The sequence below is a fragment of the Lacerta agilis genome, chromosome 3, assembly GCF_009819535.1.
Source record: "Lacerta agilis isolate rLacAgi1 chromosome 3, rLacAgi1.pri, whole genome shotgun sequence".
Lineage (NCBI taxonomy): Eukaryota > Metazoa > Chordata > Lepidosauria > Squamata > Lacertidae > Lacerta > Lacerta agilis.
In genome coordinates this window covers 23,924,119-23,944,938 of record NC_046314.1, presented here as the reverse complement: position 1 = coordinate 23,944,938, position 20,820 = coordinate 23,924,119, and the positions used below count along the sequence as shown (strand labels likewise).

At 40.6% G+C, this 20,820-nt stretch overlaps 1 protein-coding gene across 15 annotated transcripts in view; it reads left to right on the top strand.

The window, feature by feature from the left end:
- MYT1L (myelin transcription factor 1 like) overlaps nucleotides 1–20,820 on the top strand; it is a 264,817-nt gene that overhangs the window by 140,974 nt on the left and 103,023 nt on the right. For 14 of the 15 annotated variants that reach the window (XM_033143037.1, XM_033143039.1, XM_033143040.1 and 11 more), the window contains 3 exons: nucleotides 13,112–13,166; nucleotides 13,354–13,387; nucleotides 13,692–13,754. The exons of the other annotated variant lie outside the window; for it this stretch is intronic. In XM_033143037.1, coding sequence (XP_032998928.1) covers nucleotides 13,112–13,166; nucleotides 13,354–13,387; nucleotides 13,692–13,754 — 152 coding nt within the window. Of the gene's footprint in view, nucleotides 1–13,111; nucleotides 13,167–13,353; nucleotides 13,388–13,691; nucleotides 13,755–20,820 lie in introns of those variants that run through there. 15 annotated transcript variants of the gene reach the window in all.

The window sequence follows — 20,820 nt, the reverse complement described above, 5'->3', positions numbered from 1 at the left end:
GTACCATGCTTCCTCTTTCTAGGGCTGGTTAAGGCACCAGGCGGCACGCATATTTCAGTTCTGCACAGCTGGGCTGTTAATGGGCTGCTTCCCAAAGAGAGAGATTTTAGATTTAGATTTGCAGAGTTGGAAGGGACTCTTAGGAATCTTGCGCCCAACAGATGGGACTCAAACCCACAACCCAGAGATTAAGAGTCTCAGGCTGAGCTATTCTCAGTAGCCTTAATGTGGCCTTCACAAACTTGCACCACAGTGCTCCTGAAAGCAAATTTATTGTGTGGATTAAGGCTGATTTATGGTGTGATGAAGGCCTGGGTGAAATGTCTGTAAGACTGCTTTAAACATACATCTAGCTGATGTTGGTAATACTCAAGTATATCAGGTATAGAAGGAGACCACGGTGCACTTTGTGTATGCTCAGGGCCAGCCCAGGATGTTTTGCCACTTCAGGCAAAACAAAATACGGCAAAAAAAACCAGCTGCTGCCACACCTGCATACTTCCTCTGCCGAATCTGCTACCTGAGGCAACTGCCTCACTTCCCCTCATGGGTGCTGGGTTGCCGAAAAGGATACACAAATAAACTAGATTTGCGTTGGGTTGTTAAGGAAATCTTGTTACGAGGCTAATTTGAGTGTACTGGCATGTTGTGGAGCCATATTAAAGCCCAGGGCAATTCCATTTAGCCAAATGTACAAACTGTCCCTGCGTGTTGACTGTCCTCATTTTTGTGCTAACTGCAGGTGAGAGAAAGTTTGAAAACTTTGGATGCTAAGCAGACTTGTGGTAATGTCAAGGATTATGTTCCTGTTGGCCTTAACTCAACTACATGTTGAGTGTTAGTGTGCAAAGGTTTAACATCTACAGTTCTAACCTGAGATAATTTCTAAGTGATCCTTCATGGAGCATGGCTTGGTCTTTCTGCTGGAGATTCACCCCTACTTCACAAACAGAAAAAGGAATGCGGCAGTATATTCTTGCAGGGGTGGGTGGGTGAGGGTGAGGTGGCAATATGGAAAGGAGGGGAAATGAAATAATTGAAAGGCTGAGATGCAGAATAATTGTGAATATGGTATGCCACAGTGAAAAAGATATGATTTCCCCAGCTTCTCCTCCATGAACCTGATATCTTGACAAGCTTCAGTGTACTATTCAAACATAGTTAGCTATTGTTTCAGGTGGCTGAAGTCTTTGGAACAGGAAAGAAAGGATTATGTAAAATAATTTATAAAGCGTAATTCGGACAGTGCCCTTTGGCTCTTCCAGAATTCAGTAATTTTATTCTCTGGAACTAGAAATCACTTAAAAGCACAGTGCGAAGAAAATAACAAGGGTGTGATAAGAACATTGAACCATAACTTCAACATTAGCTAGTTAGATATTCAGACCTACCAGTAATATAGAGAAGAGTTGGAATAAGTATAAGCTGAGGCTTCCTTTCCGCTTTCTCTGCATACTTTATTTCCAGGATACCTTAAGAACTGCCTGAGCCTTCATATCCCAGCTCGATCACTGAGATCATCCACAAGAGTGCTATTAGTTATAGATGTGTTGCTGGTCCCATGCTGTGAATGAAAGCTTCAGCAGGAACCCTTGCTTCTGAATTTCAGGCATCTCTTGAAGACTTTGTTATGTTGACAGGCTTTTGCAGCTATTTAATTATTTTTATTATTAGCCAAATGATTATCTGCATTGTTTTAAGTGGAGTTTCATGTTTTATTGTTGTGCACCACCCAGATATTTTATGATGGGGCAGTATAGAAATGCTTGTATGAAAATAAATAACATGAGGAGAGTGCTGTTTCGCTATACAGTCATACTTGGACGTCGATCGGAATCCGTTCCGGAAGTCCATTCAATTTCCAAGATGTTCGGAGACCAAAGAGCAGGCAGCTTCTGACTGGCTGCAGGAAGCACCTGCAGCCAATCGGAAACCATGGAAACCCCGTCAGACGTTTGGGTTCCAAGGAGCATTTGCAAACTGGAACACTCCCTTCTGGGTTTGCAGTGTTTGGAAGCCGAAAAGTCCAAGTACCAAGGTATTCGGGATCCAAGGTATGACTCTACTCCTGCTTGGGGATTTTCCATTGGCATCTAGTTGACCACCAAGAACAGAATGCAGGACTATATGGGTTTTGGCCTGATCTAGCTGAGCTCTTCTTAATTTAGTAATTTATAGCATGAGAGAGAAAAAGAGAGAGAGAATAAATATATGCTTTACTATTTCCCCCCCATACATTTTGTCTCTGTGCTTTCTTTTTATTCTGTGTTACTGAAACTTAATTTGCAACCATTTTCTCAGAACTTAGTATTGCTTGTCAGTTATGAATGCTTATGCGTTTAAAACTGTTCTGCAGATGTACAACAACTTGTAGCCTACGCTTATCAGCCTTTTCAAGCATAGCATACCAGCATAAACTTGAAAAATTGCATTTTAAAAAAATTACTTACCCGATTTCTTTCTCCTCCCCCTTCCTTGCATTTTCTACTCCTTACTGTAATTGCATTTCGAGCATATTATGTGGCTGTTTTGTTGAACTTTGGGAATTATATTCATAATGTTGGGAACACCCCCTCCGCTCAATTCAGGAGTGAGTCAGCAATTACAAGCATCTTTGGAGACCACTTGAAAACAATAATCAGGTTTCCCCCACCTACGAATTGTGCGTGTGTGCAGAATCTCATTTTACATTGTAAGCTACAGATAAACTTTTTAGGGAAATGATGCTCAAATCTGTATTCCAAAAGCAAAAGATGTAAAATCTTCAGCCACATCACTAGAAATCGTCACATGGGTTGTTGTTGTTTTGTTTGCAACATTTATATTCCACCCAGTAACAGTGTTCTCTGGACGGCTTACAGCAACAGAACATTAAAAACAATAACAATCATGAAACACACAAAATGAGCAGAAATGAGCACATGAGCAGAAACAGTGTAGAAAAATGCACTGCTTCTGCCTTCTATCACTGTGCCATTGAGAGCATGCTCAGTTATGGTTTATGTGTGTGGTATGGAAGCTGCACTTCTTGGGATAGGATTGTGTTACAAAGAATTATCAAAACAGCAGAGAGTATTATTGGCTGTTCACTCTCTACCTTAGAATGTATCTATACCATCAGGTGCCACAGAAAGGCATTAGACATATCAAGAGACCCATCACACCCTGGTCACCGTTTCTTTGAGCTTCTGCCATCGGGACGGAGATACAGAACAATGAAGGCGAGAACAAGCTGTCTCAAGAACAGTTTCTTTCCTAGAGCAATTTTGGCCTTAAATGGAAACTCTGGACTCTGAAGTCATCTTATTTTATTTGTTATATTGTCCTGTATTGTACTGTGTTTATTAGTATTTTTAAATTATGTGAAGTGCCTTATTTGAGTTGATGTAGCAACCGAGGAATTTTGTTGTTTCCCACAAGGGGACAATGACAATAAAGATCTATTCTATTCTATTCTATTCTATCCTAAAGATGCTTGAAATTCCGTAGATTCAAAAGTTCACAATGTAGAAGTTGGGGAAGAATAAAAAGGTCTTCATCTGATAACAAAAAGACCGCAAAGAAGGTGCTACAAGCTGATCCTTTATAGGTAGGGCATTCCGTAACTGAACACTTCCTCTGGTTAGCCACCTGGGGCTCCTCACGTAGTGGTGGAATCCAGATTGTCATTCACAAATCCGCAGATGTCACTACAACTTCATTAAGCCTCCCATGCACCTTCTATTTCTCTGTATGGTGAGAAGTTGCCAGAAGCAGTACTTAAAGGGGAAAGACCTGAGTCAGATGTGCTTCTAGCAATTGCGTAGTGTTAAGGCTGAGCAGTTGGACGAGTGAGATCCCTTGGCAAAGCCTACAGGTTTCAAATTTGAGTTGTTTATTAAAGATCCATGAGTAAAACTGAGGGAGAATGGTCGATCACATTAAATACATCATGATGGTACATCCTTTACAGATTAAGCCTAAATTCAATTGGTGGAAGAGGGTTGGACCCAGCAGCGGCACTCTGATAATGATAAGGCTTCCATCAGCAGAACAGGAAGCAAAGCAATTTTTTGCAAGTTCCCCCATCAGAACCCCCACACTTGAGCAGATTTAGAATTCTGCTGGGCTGCAGGGGGGAATCATTTAAAATTGCTTCTCTCCCCATTCTGCTGATGAAAGTCTTGCCATCAGATGCATCACACCGTTGGATATAGTCCTGAATTTGTCTTCTCTGTCAAAGACAGAGACAAAATACTGTTCCAAAATCGTGTGGTTTTTCATGTTGCTTGCCAAGGAGATGGGGATTGGGGATAGAGTAGTGAGAAAGATCGTATACACAAGGGAGGGAGTATTTACCATTTCTTGAGTCCATAGCAGTAACTCACAAATGAGTAAAGGTTAGGAAATTGTTCCCTTCCTCATCTCAGACCACTCATTGGTGCAAAATGATGTGTCAATGCGAGGGTGTAAACTGAGAATTAATTGTTGCAGGTGTGAAGTCCTCTCGCAGGGCATGTGGAGGGAGACTGGTGGTTTTTTGTTTGTTTGTTTGTTTGTTTGTTTGTTTTACGAATTCCACTAGGATTGACATTCGATGCCCGGATCCAGTTAAGAATCTTCGTTCTTCCATCACGTCCTTACAGCTCTGGTTTTGAAACAGCTCTTTTGGCTTTTTCACTACTGCAGTGTTGCTTGATTTATTGAAGCATGCTTCTCAGTCACTGTTTTGTTCGTCTGTGGTCGCTAGTAGGATTTACAAATTGATGTGATTCAAGCTCAAAATTAGAAAATTAAATATTTAGTATCAATAAACATACTACCCTAAGATGCATGCATTTTATTTTATTTTTTACGTTGCAATCAAATTGGACGGAAGCAGTAAGATCTAATTTCCTTGCATTCCCTATGTGCTCTGCATTGGAAGCTGCATCGAACCCTCACTTGGTGACTGCAGATGGTGGAGAGCTGGTGTTCTATAGCGTCTAGACACATAGTGAAAGGATTTTGAGCATCCTGTTGTCACCTACCTACCAGTAGGGACACCATTTAAGCTTTAGGGGGCAAGGGAAAATATTTTGGCGAGCTTTTGAATATAAGCAGAGTCTTGGAACAGTCCACTGTTCTACCAGCTTATGGTTGCCTGTGCCCTTTTGTTACCCATAAGCTCTTCACCATTATTTTGTTCATTATTTTGGGTTGCAGAAAGTTGAAGTCAAGTCATCGCCTCCTTCAAATTCCTGGAAACAAAAATATATGCCCCTATAGAATCAAGTCCCAGCATTTGCGGGTGTTTGTGTTATGGAACATTCCAACAATCTGCTTTCCTTTTCTTTCTTTGCTGGCATGGGCCCCTGTTTTGCAAATTTATCTGTGCCTTATTTGCAGCAGTATGAAATGATTTTTTTATGCGGATCACTAAGCTAAAGTTGATTAGCGACTGTAAGTTGCTGTAATGTGACGCTTAGCTGTCTTGTTGTGCACTTACCATCTCATTATGGCACAGCTATGGTGCAAATTACTAACATTGATCTGTGACAGAATATGGCCAAAGCCTTCCCCATACCAAGCAACCCCTTAAAAATTTGGCACGGAATAACAGCATGGAAGTCCTGCTAAAGGAAGAAGTTGGTTGTCATCCCAGTTGACGGTAGCTAAAAACTGGTTTTGAACTCCAGGTTTTAAGGCTGTAGTACCCACAATATCCTTCCTCCAAATCCCATCAATCCCAGCCAAGAAAGATGAGAGCAACATCTGGAGGGGCACCACATTGAGTACTTGCTCTACTTAGTGTTTTGTTTCCAAAGCTATTTGCCAATTGAAGGTAATTCTTCCTGTGTCTGGGAAGTGCAGTTGTGGTATGTGAAAGCATATACCATGGTAATTGGTAGTCTTCAAAGTATTCAGGATTCTCTGGTGTTTTAGCTATGATAAAGGTAGCACAGTTTCCCATGTGAAATCTGTTTCCCAGGCTGTGTGTCTGTTGCTTGTTTAGTTGTGTAATGGTTAGTGCAAATAGGCTTCTAACAGGTCAACCCTTTTCACAGCCCTCTCCTATATTTCTGCACCAGGAGCTCTCTGAGGAGTACGTTTCACTTCTTTTCAGTGTATCTTTTCAGGTATCACAAGAGAGTCTGTTGCCCTGCCAGCATTCACAGGAGATTCAAGATGGCAGCTATAACCCATTACTCTAATTGTTGCCTTGTAAATTTTTATATGGTTCCAATTGCAAAACACAGAGCAATGGGCTGTCACTGCCATTCGGGATTCCTGGTGAGCTGAAATATGGATACTGGCAGCATAAAACTGGTAATGGCAAAAGGGAAATTGTGTGAGAGAAAGCAGCCACCCATTGGTCCAAAAAGTTTTGGAAGTTCTCGTGATGCCATATGGAGTATATATCATCAAATATACATGATACCATCACAATGTTCGCTATCACCCCTTAAGATATTCATAAAAAATGTAAAAGCTCTGGATTTCCTAATACATTTTATTAAATGTATAATTAATCTGTGGAACTTGCTGGTGTAGGATATTAATTATTGAAGTAAACAGTATAGAACATTATAGAAATTAGATAATTTATATGAATAAAGGGGGGGGGATATCTTATACTTTTTTGAGGGGAAACAAAAATTGAAAGGTGGTCAGTCTTCATATACACATACATGCATCATTTGATTTGTATGCCGCCTTTCCATAGTTAAAATCATGATCATTAATGGTTACCAATTTAGTCACTGAAGAAATGATATTTCAGAAGTTTATCTCACTGTATCGTGATTCCTGCAAGTTGTGCAATCCATGTCCAAATATTCTCAGGGTAAGGGCCTGTATGACCTCCCTCTGTGTACAGCTCCTGCTGGAAAATAGCATGAATTGAATTCCAGGTGTGACTGCCACAGGTGCAGGCTGCGGTCTGCACAGATTAGCTTTTAGCAAAGCATCTCAGTTGCTCATCGTAGGCCAATGTGCACAGAGCTCAGCATGCAAAGGAAATAGCCACACAACCCCCGAAGGATGCACAGCTAAGGCAGGAGCGCTCTTCAGGCTGAATATTTTCTGGCAGCCAGTAAGGCTGCTCCTGCTGCTGCTCCTGCTGCTGTTATTTATTACTCTTCCTTCTCCCTAAGGTCAAAGGGCAGTTTACAGTGGGGCAAATAACAATAATACAATATACCGTACAAAACCAGTCACAAAGACAACGGCTCTGATGGATTAATGAAATACCTTAATTATTAATTAAATATCTGTGCCATGTGTTTTGGGTTGGTAAAATTCCAACAAGAAGCGGGTATAGGTCATGAGGCTTCCAGGTACAGGTGCTGGAGAAGTACAGGCCAATATGCTGCCAACTTGTACATCACCTTGAGATGCATGTGTGGGAGGCAATAAATCAATAAGTAATCTGTGATGAATTCTTAAGCGAGATATAGTTCTGACAATGTGACGCTTTTTAGCTATCTGGAAACAAAATATATTATTAATTTTATTATGGAGCCATCATGACTTTTAGAACTTCTAGAAATGCAGAAATGCCTAGATAATTAGAGGCCCCTGGAATAAAATGTTGATTTGGACACTAATGACAAAAAAACAAAAACAGTGATACTTCTTGTTGACAACCAGCACAAATAAACATTTCTCCAGCCCTATAGGCAATTTCTCATATGAAACCAAAATATTTGTTTATCTATAAACTGTAGAACAGCCAATTGTTTAAGCATAGGTAAACGCAAAGGGTTTAAATACAGATAAAAATAGTTTTGTTTATTAGGGTATTAGAATTGCTACACACACAAAAAAAAATTCTAAAGCTTTCTAAAAAGAATTTTTTTGTCTACTATCATGGTATAAGGCTCAAGGCACACATAGTGCTAATTCCATAGTTTCTGGCATTGTTTTTTCAGGCCATTTCAAAGTGTCCACAGTGTTATCAATCATGTTTGCTTGGCCACCCAGGACATGGAACAGCTCCAGCCAGGCCATGTGTGCTTCACAGAAGCATCTGGTAGGTTGAACACGAGAGAAGGAGAGTTGATCTCATGTCTGCCTCTTGTTGAAAATCTAAAATACAGGATTGGCACAGGGAGTTCACTTCTCCGGTGACATATCCCATCATTATTATATGCAACGGCAAGAAGTAGGGGCTTGTGGAAGCCAGTTAGGGAAGGCTGTGCTAATTAGAGGATCCCGTTCTTTGTCCTTATGAAGGAAACTAGAATGGTCAACTTGGTTCAGCAGAGTTATATAGAGAAAACGTAAAAGCAGGGAAACAGACATATGCAAACACGAAAGGGCTTGGTGAGGGGGAAAATAGTTAGAGGCCTCTCTCACTGTGTACGACAGGCACAGAATATCCATTAAACAGATGAGCTTTGCTGACTTCCAAAAATTGAGTTAGGCTTTTTCAAGCCAAAGTGACTGATAGTTTTGGCACTGCTCTTGAGAGTTCACCAGAATGAGATGGCATTAGCGAGACTTTTCAGATTATACATAATGTAATATAAATATACAAACATAAAGATGAGCCTGCTGGATCAGGCCATTGGCCCATCAAGTCCATCATCCTTTCTCACAGTGGCCAACCAGATACCTGTGGGAAGCGTGCAAGTAGGTCATGAGTGCAATAACACTGTGATTCCCAGCAGTACAGGAGCAACATAGCCATCGTGGCTAGGTGATAGCATTGTCCTCCATGACTCTGTCCACTCCTCTTTCAAAGCCATCCAAATTGGTGGCCGTCGCTGCCTCCTATGGCAGTGAGTTCCATTGTTCAATTAACAAGTGCAGAAGCACTTTCTTTTGTCTGTCCTAAATCTTCCAGCCATTCATTGGATGCCCATGAGTTCTAGTATTATGTGAGAGGAAGAGAAACGTTTTTCTCTCTTTCTCTACGTTGCATATAATTTTATAAACTTCTATCATGTCACCTGTTATGTTCCTCTTCTTGAAAATTGGGTAGTGGAAGAAGGCAAGCTTTTTATCCCTGAGCTGTGACGTGCTTGTGGGTGGGATGGTGGAAAGGGGAATTGGCCTCAGTTTTATTTATTTGACAATGACCAAAGAACTCTACATTAGCCAATTATGGCATCAAGTACTCATTTTAAACATAGCCACTAATTTTCACTTACATATTCTAAGAGAATCCCAAGCACGAAATACAGATGTGTTTGGTGTCGATTCTAGCTTGTCTGTAATTGAAATAAACACCAGTTACAAGTAGTACTGATAAAATTACAGTAGCAGTAATCAAAATCAGGGTCATATTTCTCAAGAACTGCCCACAGCATAAAGAAGGCATCTCTGTAACATTAATAAGCCCTAATTTAGGCAACAATCTGATACCTACTTACCCAGGAGCAAGCCCCATTGAACACAAAAGGACTTCTTAGACATGAATACTATTAGAGTTCTGTTATTGAGAAATGTATGGTTTTTTTTAATTGCTCTGAGTGGCTTTGTCATAAAACAGCAACTTACATTTCACAAAGGATCTGTTGAGCAGAGTATCAGCTTTGCCCAATGTCAGTGCAGTTTTGGTGATGAGCTGTCTGAGCTGCTTCATTTCTATACATTTGCAAATCAAAACAGCCAGGTTGGCAGATGAACCTAATTAGATTATGAATAGACCATGGGTTAAGAATGTTTCCTGCAAAAGCTGGACTGGCTTCTTGACTCTGCTTCAAGCCCCTGGTAGAATGAGCAGGCACATTTAAAATGCCGGAAAATCTCTCATTTTATTGATTTTAGTAAAGGCATTTTCAGATGAGTACAGTGTATTTTACAATTGCCCCTTGCAGCCTCTATAGCTTCTAATGTGTCAGCTGAAAACTACTCATTAGTAAAACAGAGAAATTAAGAGTCCTGTTTTATCATTGTACAGAATATTCTGCTCTGACTTCCAGGAGGGAACCTACTTGTAAACAGCAAAACATATGCATGATCACCTTTTCAGCTGTAGAAATACATTTCCTAGCTTGGCTTGGGGGGTGGGTCAGAACATTATCACATAATATTTTTAAGATTCTATCCCTAACAGTTCCCTTCACAGTAAAGACAAAGGCAAAAGAAAAAGAAAAAGAAAAAGAAAAAAGGTTAACACAAACTGAATCCAAAACAAAGATTACCACATACTGAAACAGAAGCAGGTTCATAACATAGTAAACAATTTTGTTTTGTTTTGTTTTTTTACAAATTTTCTTCCATTAGGCCCTGGTTTGTATTTAAAGGGAACAGATAAAAGGAACACATTTAATAAGTGTAAAGAAAACCTATAGGATAACCTAAAACTATAGTTGATTTGCAGAAAAGGATAACACAAATTTCTTTAGCATTTTTCATCTGTCAGTAAATCACAGAACTGTTGAGTTGGAAGTCCCCCCCCAAAGGTCATCTAGTCCAACCCCTGCAATGCAGAAACCACAGCTATATTCTGAGTTTCGTGTTATTTGCAAATTTGATGAGCACTCCCTCCATTCCTTCATCCAAGTCATTTTAAAAGATGCTGAACGACACCAAGCCCAGGACAGAACCCTGTGGCACCCTAAGGTCACTTTTCCCAAGCATGATGAACAACTGTTGGTGAGCAATCTCTGAGTTTGGTCGGTCAACCAGCTACAAATCTACTTAACAGTAACATTGTCTAGCCCACATTTTACCAGCTTCCCCACAAGAATATAATAGAAGACTTCACTGAATGCCTTACTGAAATCAAGATACGTTACATCCATGGCATTCCCCTGATCCACTAAGCTTGTAATTTTATCAGAAAAGGAAATAAGGCTGTTCTGACATGACTTGACTGATAAAGCCTCCAAGGAATTCTCTCTGCTTCGTTTCAGGTTCTTTTTGGAGTTGGGCTGTGTACACTTTATCAGATTAAAATGCAGCTAGGTCATCCTTTTTCTCAATTCAGATTGAAGCTAGTTGGGGCAAAATGCACCACAAGAAATATCAGGATAAACATTGATTGTGGCTAATATCCTGTGTACACTGCTTCCCAAACCAGGGGTGACATTACTTTTAAATATTCTGGTGAGACATCTATGGTTTCTTTTAATAGGATGATCAGCTGTGTGTGATAATCTCTCATCTGCTTTATAGTTTTGTTCCTAATAGCACAACAGTAATATTTTCCTGTCTTAAAAAGACAGTAATGATATTCTGCTGAATGAAACTTAGAAACAGAAGAGACAAAACTATGTGCTGGGAAAGCCTTCCAGATGTTGTTGGTCTGCGATTCTCATTTGTTACAGCCAACATGACCAGTGCTCAGGGATGGTGAGAGTTGCATCCAGCATCATTTGGAGGGCGGCAGGTTTCCCACCTCTGTTCTAAATCCAAAAATGTGTGCTACTCTGAGAAATGTATTGTTTTAAAACTAATTCCAGTGCATGAGAGCTGGCAGTGATCAGCAGCTCTTTAGGTATTTATTCAGTGTGACAGCTTCTCACTACTTTCTTTGAGGAAGACATGTGAGAGGGGCATCCAGCAGAGCTTGGAGATGAAGGGTAACTTCCCACTGGGCTCTGGTACTGAGATTTGTCTTTTTCAATTACAACACAGTTTTTGCTTGAAGATTTTTTTTTTTAAGGGGATGCTGGCCATTTCTTAGTTATTTCATGAAGGACTTAGGTTCAAAGCACCATGGTGTTTTCATAAACTGTTCATACCAACATTTTTCTGTTTTGTTCCATGCACTGGATTGTATGAGTAGAAGCATCTTATACAAAATATGGTGAGACATTTGCCAGATTTCAAATGGCAACCTATTGGGGGGGTGGTTTGAGGGTCAAACTGTAGATGAGGTGCTAATCACACAATTAACAATTGCTTGATCAACTTTTTAAAAAGTAAATTGCAAGTATGATCCTAATCCAGATCAGGAACCTAGTGTGGGGATAGAAGGCTTTAATCCATTGACACACACACACACCCCGCCGCTGTGGCCTTGATCAACCCTCCCCTACCTGCAAAGCTCCTTTCAAAGCAAATTCTGGTTGGTAATGTAGCAAGGAAGGGTTAAAAATTTCCCTCCCCCAAAATAAATACAAACTCCCCAACTCTCCTCTTTGGTCCCATTCTGAATGTAGCTCCTCACATCTGCAATTTACTTTTAAAATGCCAACCACATGATTGCTAATTGCTAGGCATATCAAGTAGTTTGGCCCTTAGACTGGAAATCCTCACATTGCCATGACTGGACATGATTTTGGTTCTTTGCCATCCCGTCACGTCAATCCAGCGGTCTTTTCTGGCTATGGGAGCTTCTAGCCTCACCAGAGCTGCCTGCCCCCACAAATGTCTTCTGCGTTCATTTCATTTGATACAAGTACCGGTATGCATGGAACACGCCCCCCCCCCCATATTATGCATGTAGATCTAGTCCTTCCATTGACATTAAAGGGAACCTCATGCATACGGTATATGTTTCCAGGGAGCATACCTGTATATGAGCACACCTATGGATCTCTGATTAGGGAGCATGATTCATTTAGAGGACCTGTGCTGATGAATCTTGAAGTCATTGTTTATAATATTAACCCATAACACATGGCTTGACCAAGTTATCCAAAGTGAGGCGACAGCAAACACAAGCAGAAAAAGCAGTTTCAAGACCAGGCAGACATACCAAGCCTTAATATCTCTTTTGTGCTTCTGACTCTGTTTTCCTTTCTTCTTTTGCCTAAAATTCTGTCTTAAAAGCCTCCCAATATGCTAGAGCGCCTGACCTCAGTTTCAAACTGCAGAGAAATCTGCTATATCCTCCCTCTGTTTGGTTTCCTTTAAAGAAAGACCTTTTATAAAGCAACTGGGGGTTGGGGAAGGAAACCTACTATACAGGTACTTTAAGTCATGCAACTGGTTAAGAGGAAGAGAGCACATAAGCCAGGTGATTAGAATAAAAAAAAAAATGCCATGTGGATATTTTTTTTGTTTCTAAACAAATGTAGGGAGCATTAAAAAAAAAAAGAACCCTCTTAACGCAGGCTCTCCCCTTGCAGGATAAAATGGAATTAAAATATTGTCAATAAATTGTGTGTGAGAGAGAGACTGTATCAGCCTGTGCATTGATAGTCTGTGCATGCAGGATAAGAGCATTGACTGCCTGCTAATCTATTCCCAGATGGAGGTGGATGCAGACGAGAAGCGCCATCGCACACGGTCCAAAGGTGTTCGAGGTACGTCTCTTGCTTCAGTAAATCACTCAAGGCCCCTGCTCAGGGTGACCTTCATCCTCCAGAATCTCTTTGCATGATTCATTCTGACCCTTGCTTTTTTACACAGCCTTTTTTGGCAATTTTCAGCAGGAGAAGGGGGTACTTGTGATAGATGATAAATTTTTATATATTTTCCATCTCTCTGCAGTTCCCGTGGAACCAGCCATACAAGAGCTGTTCAGGTTAGTGCGCCGAGTGTAAAATGTATCCCCATTAGCAATTTAGAAAATTCATGCCTTTTAATGGTTATAATGCACTTTCAAGTTCATTGGTGGTTTGCTCATGCCCTGCTGCACTGATGAAATTAATTCCCCTGGGATTTGCTAATAAAAAGCATCCCCACCCACCCTTTTTTCCCTTCAGTTATTTGATTTCTCTCTTTCTGTCTTTGTTGCCCTCCATCTCTGTAATACCTTCCGCCTGTTTTCAATATAATCTCTGTGCAGCACACTAACACCTATATAATTAATTCCTTCCTTTTTACAGCTGCCCTACTCCTGGCTGTGATGGCAGTGGTCATGTTAGTGGCAAATATGCAAGACACAGAAGGTAATGTGTGTGCATGTGTGCATGTGTGTATGCAAATAATGAAGCGGTTTAGTAGGCAAGTTACCTGACATGATTCTGCTGATGACCTAGGCACAGTCACTGGGGGTCTAATAGTGTACAGAAGAATTCTTTTATTATTATTTGTGTTCCATTCTTTGCTCCTAATTGCCGCCTCGCTTTCCCAATCATTAACTTTTCTGCACGCAAAACTGCATTGTAAAATGAAAATCTAACAAAAGGAAACAAGCAATGAGATATTGAGGTGTTCCTTCCTCACTTTCTATTCAAACTTACCTCCCGTTAGGTATATTAGTTACGGAGAGAAGTAAATCCCCAAATACAGAATGTGTAAATGCTGTTTTAGTGAAGACACTTTTTCGTGAATACACGTTTTCTGCTTATGTTTCGTCAGGTATGCAGTTTTGTGGTTCATGCGAGGCAAATTACAATGAGACCTTATTTACATTTATTCCCCCCACACACACACCTCCCCACCCTCACCCCCAGCTATTGTAATTTCCACCATTTAATATAGTTCATAACTGGAATAAGAACTTAGACTTTTGAGCACAGGGAGTTCAATGGTGGGAATAGATTCAAAGGGACAATTCTAGGACAGATTAGTGATAATGAGTCTTTGAGATCCAGATGGTTATATTATTGGCATTAATGCAGTAGCTAGGCCTTGTAGACTTTGATGAATGATAAAATTTCCAGTAACAACATGCTAGTTCAGTGTTGTTAATCCTTAGTTTCCATTGTTTGGACCTAATTCAATGGCCTTTACTTCAGATTGGTCTTTATATTTCTGTGTTTAAAGTACAAGTTCATTGACATGTGGTTTCAAGGGATTCATATACATCTGCTGCTCATCCGTTCCATACATCCAAAGACCAGCAGAGCATAACACAGAGGAGATCTGAGCCAAGCCATAGACTAATATAAAAAGGTGAATAGGAACAGTGAGTTGTATTCAGCACGGTGCTAAGTAGCACTTTGCACAAGCCCAACAAGTTCTGCTTGTGCAACAGGACTTCAGCCCTGTCTCCTTCCCCTGTGTGCCTCCTAAATAGGTTCTGGGGGTTTCTCCAACTGTCCAGAGCAGATTTGGGGATGGCAGGGTGCACATGTAATGGGAAAAGGGGGGGAGTCCGGTTGAGCAAGTGGAAGTCATTGTGTTCATACATGTATTTAGTTGAATTGAACTCAGCACTGCCTACTGGCAGTGGCTTTCCAGGGTTTCAAACAGAGGTCTCTACCTGAAGATGTTGGAGATTGAAGTTTCCTCTACAGATGTTTTAACACTAAACTGTGGACTGCCCATCCATAGTAGTTCCACCCTAAAGTCACAAGAAAAAGTAGTTAGTTGATTGGTTTTCGAAGGTGTCCTCAGTGTTTCCTTTCTATTACATAAGTGTCAAACTCAGGTCATCGGAAGACGCCATCACAATGCCCCCAAATATTATGGGGGACAATTGGACAGATGTGCACAGCCTAGTACAAGGCTTTGTGATTTTACCACTTAGAAATTCTGACTACCAAGAGGTATATAAATACCTGAACTAAATAATAACAACAATGGATTTAAAATGCATTAAATATTGTGTAATAGTATCCAAAGTGTTGCTTTGTTCTTTAGTTTTTCAGCCATTTATTTTCTTCACAGTATAATATCCCAGTCCTAAGACAGCAGTTTTAGAATTAGGGCCCTGGTATGTGATAGGGTTTGCTTTTACCATGATCTTATGAGAGATTCCACCAGACCAATGGAATCTTTGCCGATGGTGCAAGGAATCTAATCTAAGCCTGAACACTTTTAGCAGCAACAGCAGTGGCATTGGTATACTGTATCTGATTCCTCATGTGGCACAGATTTGTGTTGGAAAAGGTTGTGGGTGAATAAACGAGTGGGGCTCAAGCCTGCAGCATACGACTTATTTATTGGTCCTAAAATTTGATTGATGATTCCCAATGGCAATGGGTTTTTAAGGGCAAATAACGGTTTTGCTGCTCAGACTTAAGATGTGTCCAGAGGCAAATTTGCAGTGTAGGTGTGGGGGGGGGGCTAGAGAAATGGGGAGAAAACGTTGGCTGCACTGTCATTCTTAAAACCCAGCCATTCTTCCGGAAGGTGAGCAGGACAGACCGGAAGTGATGAGAGAAGAAGAAATAAAGCCATGGCTTGCTGCAAGACAGAGGAAGCTCCCAAGTGGAGAAAAGAAATTCAGAAGGCACTTGAAAGGAGTGAACAGCTCATTAATATATTAGAATTATATATTAGCATCTGTATCAAACAAACACCCAAAACATGATGAATTCTTTTTTTCTGAATGCAGATAGAGAAGAATCAGCAATAGTTTTACATGTCACATTTTAAAATATATATCAGTCTAATCTACAGGGTTATTTCAAAGAGTTGAATAACTGACTTTATTAGCTTGCCAAAGGAAAATATGATTCTTTTGTGTTTTGATTTCAAGTTGCACCTTTTCTTCATTTTTTCATGATGCGAAATGCACTCCTTATGAGTGAGTAATGTGTATCATGAAACCTTTCCCTTCAGCAAACTCCAGGATCAATCCAGTGTTTGAGTTATATTAATATTGGGTTCTTATTAAGAATTGCATAATTAACAAATTAAGTTCAGTTTTATGCTTTAATTGAATTTAGATATAGTTTTCAAATATTTTAATTAATATATGTTTATGATACAGGGGAGGGGAGGAATTGGAGGGTACAAATGTTCATGTGTTTAAGGATCCATGGTTGAAATTAGTTTCACTTTCAGATGTATTTTTTATTATTTTGCTTTCTTGACATGATCCTGCTATGTCAATACATGAACAGACTGGATTTTGAAGCTGTTAATTAAATGAAAAATTGAGGACATTTCACAAGACAATTTGGAAAAGTATCAAAAAAAAATTTCTGGCTGTTAGCGAATTCTTAACACCCTAATTATCAGTTATGTCCATGGAACAGACCTCTTATTAATAGGACTGGAAAGGAAGCTTTCAGTTGACACTCACTATATAATTTTTTTATAGAGTTTCCCCACCCCCTCCACATTGCAAATAACGTCTTTGTTTTGAATAGCATTGTGCGTTTGTGGAAGCAGGAAATGGTGTAATTTCTGATGAATGGAAACAATATTGTAGTTTTGCATTCAAAAGCATTTGTACCCAGATTTTCAGTATGTTCCACTTATATTTTCCTGTGAAGGGCCACCACCTCTTTATTACAGACATATGCCATTTGCTTACTGTGCTCAGGACTTTCAACTGGAAGGCAGTATTTGAACAGACAGGTGGTTTTTGGTTCATCCAGCAGACCCCCAGTAATTATTAATTTTAGTATCTGCAGTATAGCTGGCCGAATTTCTTCAGTCCAAGATCAGCATTAAAATAAAGACACTCACAGACATAGGGCAGATTGCTGCTATTGTGTCTGAATATGTAATGCTTTAATATTGGTCCGTTTGACCATATTAAATTGAACTGGACATTACTGCTGCTTCTGCTCCTGAAACAGTTCCTTCTGTTCGTGCCCATTCCAATTCCTTCAGTTCTCCAACCTTTACACCAGTACCCAAAATACTGTGCGCCTGCACCCTCCAGCACATCTCATTGGATCGGGGCTTTGTAGATTGCATAGTGCTTTGTCAGCAGCCCCTCTTCCTCAGCTTGCATGCTCCTTCATTCTCCCTGAGACAATGAACTGGGAAGCTTTATCTCATGCATGGACCTGGCGCTTCTTCGTGATAATCTAACCCCGTGGCCTTCCAGAGGCTGTTGAGAACTCCCAACTCCAATCAGATCCAGCCAGCATGGCCATTGGTCAGGAATAGTGGGAGCTATGGTCTCGCAATATCAGGAGGGGCCACTGGTTTCCCACTCCTAATGTATAACTTGGTTTACCTGGCAGGAAATGTGCCTCAGAGTTATGAGCTCCTTCCTTGCCCTCCTTCCTTCACCCACAAGAGGAGGAGAGCAGGGGAAGAACAACAGTTTTCACCTAACAACAAACTATAGTTACCCGTTACACCACCCCAATCTCCATGTGCTGCGAGGTTCCACGAGGTAGCAGGGTTTGTTTTTCCTTTTGGACAATGAGGACAACACAGGCTTTATGATACTGTATATGGTTTATTTACACACATATGCAACCTGAGCCTAGATGGAGAGAGTACAGAGCATTCTCATCCCAAGAGGATCCTATTTCTTCCATTGCTGCAACTTGAGATTCGAAGAGACCCTAAACAGCATGTCTGACCCTCTCTGCAGCAGCACAAAACAGACAGCCCGCCTTCTGCCCTAGCCCCTCTCTCAAGCTTGTAAAACAGGCACTTGGTTCCTGTTCACTTACACCCTCCAAACCGAAATGCTACACCCTTTTGTCTCTGTCCACCAACACCCAGCTGCAGGAGGGATCCTACCCTTCCTCATTTGGTATAGACTTCACCTTCCTAATGGCTTTATTGATGGGTTAATGTCTCGGCCATTATTAGCTCTGTTCCTCCAATGACCCACACTCAGCTAGCTGGGCCAGAGGCCTGGCTCATTAACATAAACTGGATCCAGCGGCATTTGGCACAGTTTGATTAATCCCAACTTTGACTAAATCCAGGTGTTATGGGGAGGACCTAGTACCCAGGAGTTTAGGGGATCCTGCCCCTCCCCGGCCGCCAACTTATAACAGTACAAACTCATGGCACTTGCTTTTCTCCCTATCTCAGGATGATGCTAGATCATGTAATCATCCACCAATTAGTGGGGAGTTTCAGGGCAGACAAAGAAAGTACTTATTTTTCACAGTTACAGGTGGGTAGCCGTGTTGGTCTGCCATAGTCGAAACAAAATAGGAAATTCTTTCCAGTAGCACCTTAGAGACCAACTGAGTTTGTTCTTGGTATGAGCTTTCGTGTGCATGCAGAAGAAGTGTGCATGCACACGAAAGCTCATACCAAGAACAAACTCAGTTGGTCTCTAAGGTGCTACTGGAAAGAATTTCCTATTTTATTTTTCACACATCACCTAGGAATTCACTGCATCAAGATGTGGTGACAGCCACTAACTTAGATAAAGTGGTACCTCGGGTTACATACGCTTCAGGTTACAGACTCCACTAACCCAGAAATAACGCTTCAGGTTAAGAACTTTGCTTCAGGATAAGAACAGAAATCGTGCTCTGGTGGTGCAGCGGCAGCGGGAGGTCCCATTAGCTAAAGTGGTGCTTCAGGTTAAGAACAGTTTCAGGTTAAGAATGGACCTCTAGAACGAATTAAGTACGTAACCAGAGGTACCACTGTAGTTTAAAATGGAATCAGACAAACTCATGAGGCTATTAGTTATGCTGGCAAGATAGAACCCCCTGAAATGCAGTATTAGCGTATTGGAAATGCATGCCTCAGAATTGTGATGTCATAGCTATTGGGGAAGAAGCACCACAGATACAAATGAAAGCAAAACCTTACTCTCGCATTGTAAACACCCACAACTGAACCTGGAAAGGTGCTTTTTTTTGTTTGTTTGTTTTCTGTAGAATTCGTGTCCCAGTTTCCACTCTCAATTAGAATGCTCAAGACAGTGTGTGTGTGTGTGTGTGTGTGTGTGTGTGTGTGAATGGTATAAAAATACAGTAAAATCATAACAATACATTAAAGGAAAAAAATATTATTTATTAAATTTGTATACTGCCCTTCATCCGTAGAGCTCAGGGTTGTTCAGAACATAAAAATACAAAATGAAAATCTGCAGGTTCCATTTTGAAATACTCTTGCTGCCTACTTGCTAAGGAAAGTTGGGTCACCTTGATCAGGAGCTTTAAGAATCACCCAAAAAGAAGAAAAAAAAAACACCTTAAATTGCACTCAAACCTGTATGTGTGACATCACTGCTGATTTACACATTTTACCTGCCTGTTTGTTTTGTTTGTTTGTTTGTTTTGTTTTGGAGAGGACTCTGTTGTTGTTTTTAATGGATTGTGGGCCAGACTGGATATAATGTTAAATATTACTTTTTCTTTTAAAATAAATAGCCTTTGTGGGCTTCCTTTACCATTCAGATAGCAGTTTTGGAGAGGCAACCCCTCCCCCAATTGTGGTAGGGGGAAGTAGATATAAACTAAACACACACACACACAAACACACACACACACACAGAGAGAGAGAGAGAGAGAGAGAGAGAGAGAGAGAGAGAGAGAGAGTCTCCCTGTGGCTGCTATTTACATAACAAAAACAAGCATGTCAATTGCATTCGAGCAATTAGTGTTTCATCTAGTTTGGCCTCCCCAGTTGATCACTCGGACAAGAGTGCATATGCAGCCTTAAAAAATAAAATAAAATAAAAATTGGAGGGTAGTAATCTGGCTAGCGCCAGCACTAGTCTTACTCTTTCCCTTGCCATTTCATGAATGGTTTTTTCTTTTGTTTTGTGGCCCCCACCTCACTATGCACAGTGTTTACCTATTATTTAATCACGTTTAACCCAGTAATCAAAAGGTGGCAAAAAGCCATCTGTCCACAGCAAAGGATGGAGTCTCACCTCCACCCCGTTAACAAAGGAACAGGTTATTGTGCTGCTAGTCCTGAATCCAAGCATAGAGCTAAAAATAAAACTCCATCTCTCTCCCCACCCTTCCGTTCCACCTTGGTCATCTGCTAAAGTCCTAAGGGGGGAAAACCTGTGTGTGAAGTTACTACCCCCATGATTGCAGGAATGGGATGCCTTCTGCTTTTAGCCCCTTGTTAATAGTCCATTTGATACCGAATGTTATTACAATACTTGGGTCCTTATCTCTTCCTTCCTTTTTATCCCCTATTTTTTAAAAAATGGAAACCTGGAAAATTTATTTTAAATAGTAAATACCTGCCTATTTAGCATTACCTTTCTGTGCACTTTTTAAAAACAAAACAACTAGGCTTGCTTTAGCATCCTCTGAAGCCTTAGACAAACAGTTCAGATCCAGACTTTTAAAAAATGAAAGGACTCCAATCTCTCTCTCTCTCTCTCTCTCTCTCTCTCTCTCTCTCTCTCTTATTAGAAAACCTTCCCTTATTAGAAAATTA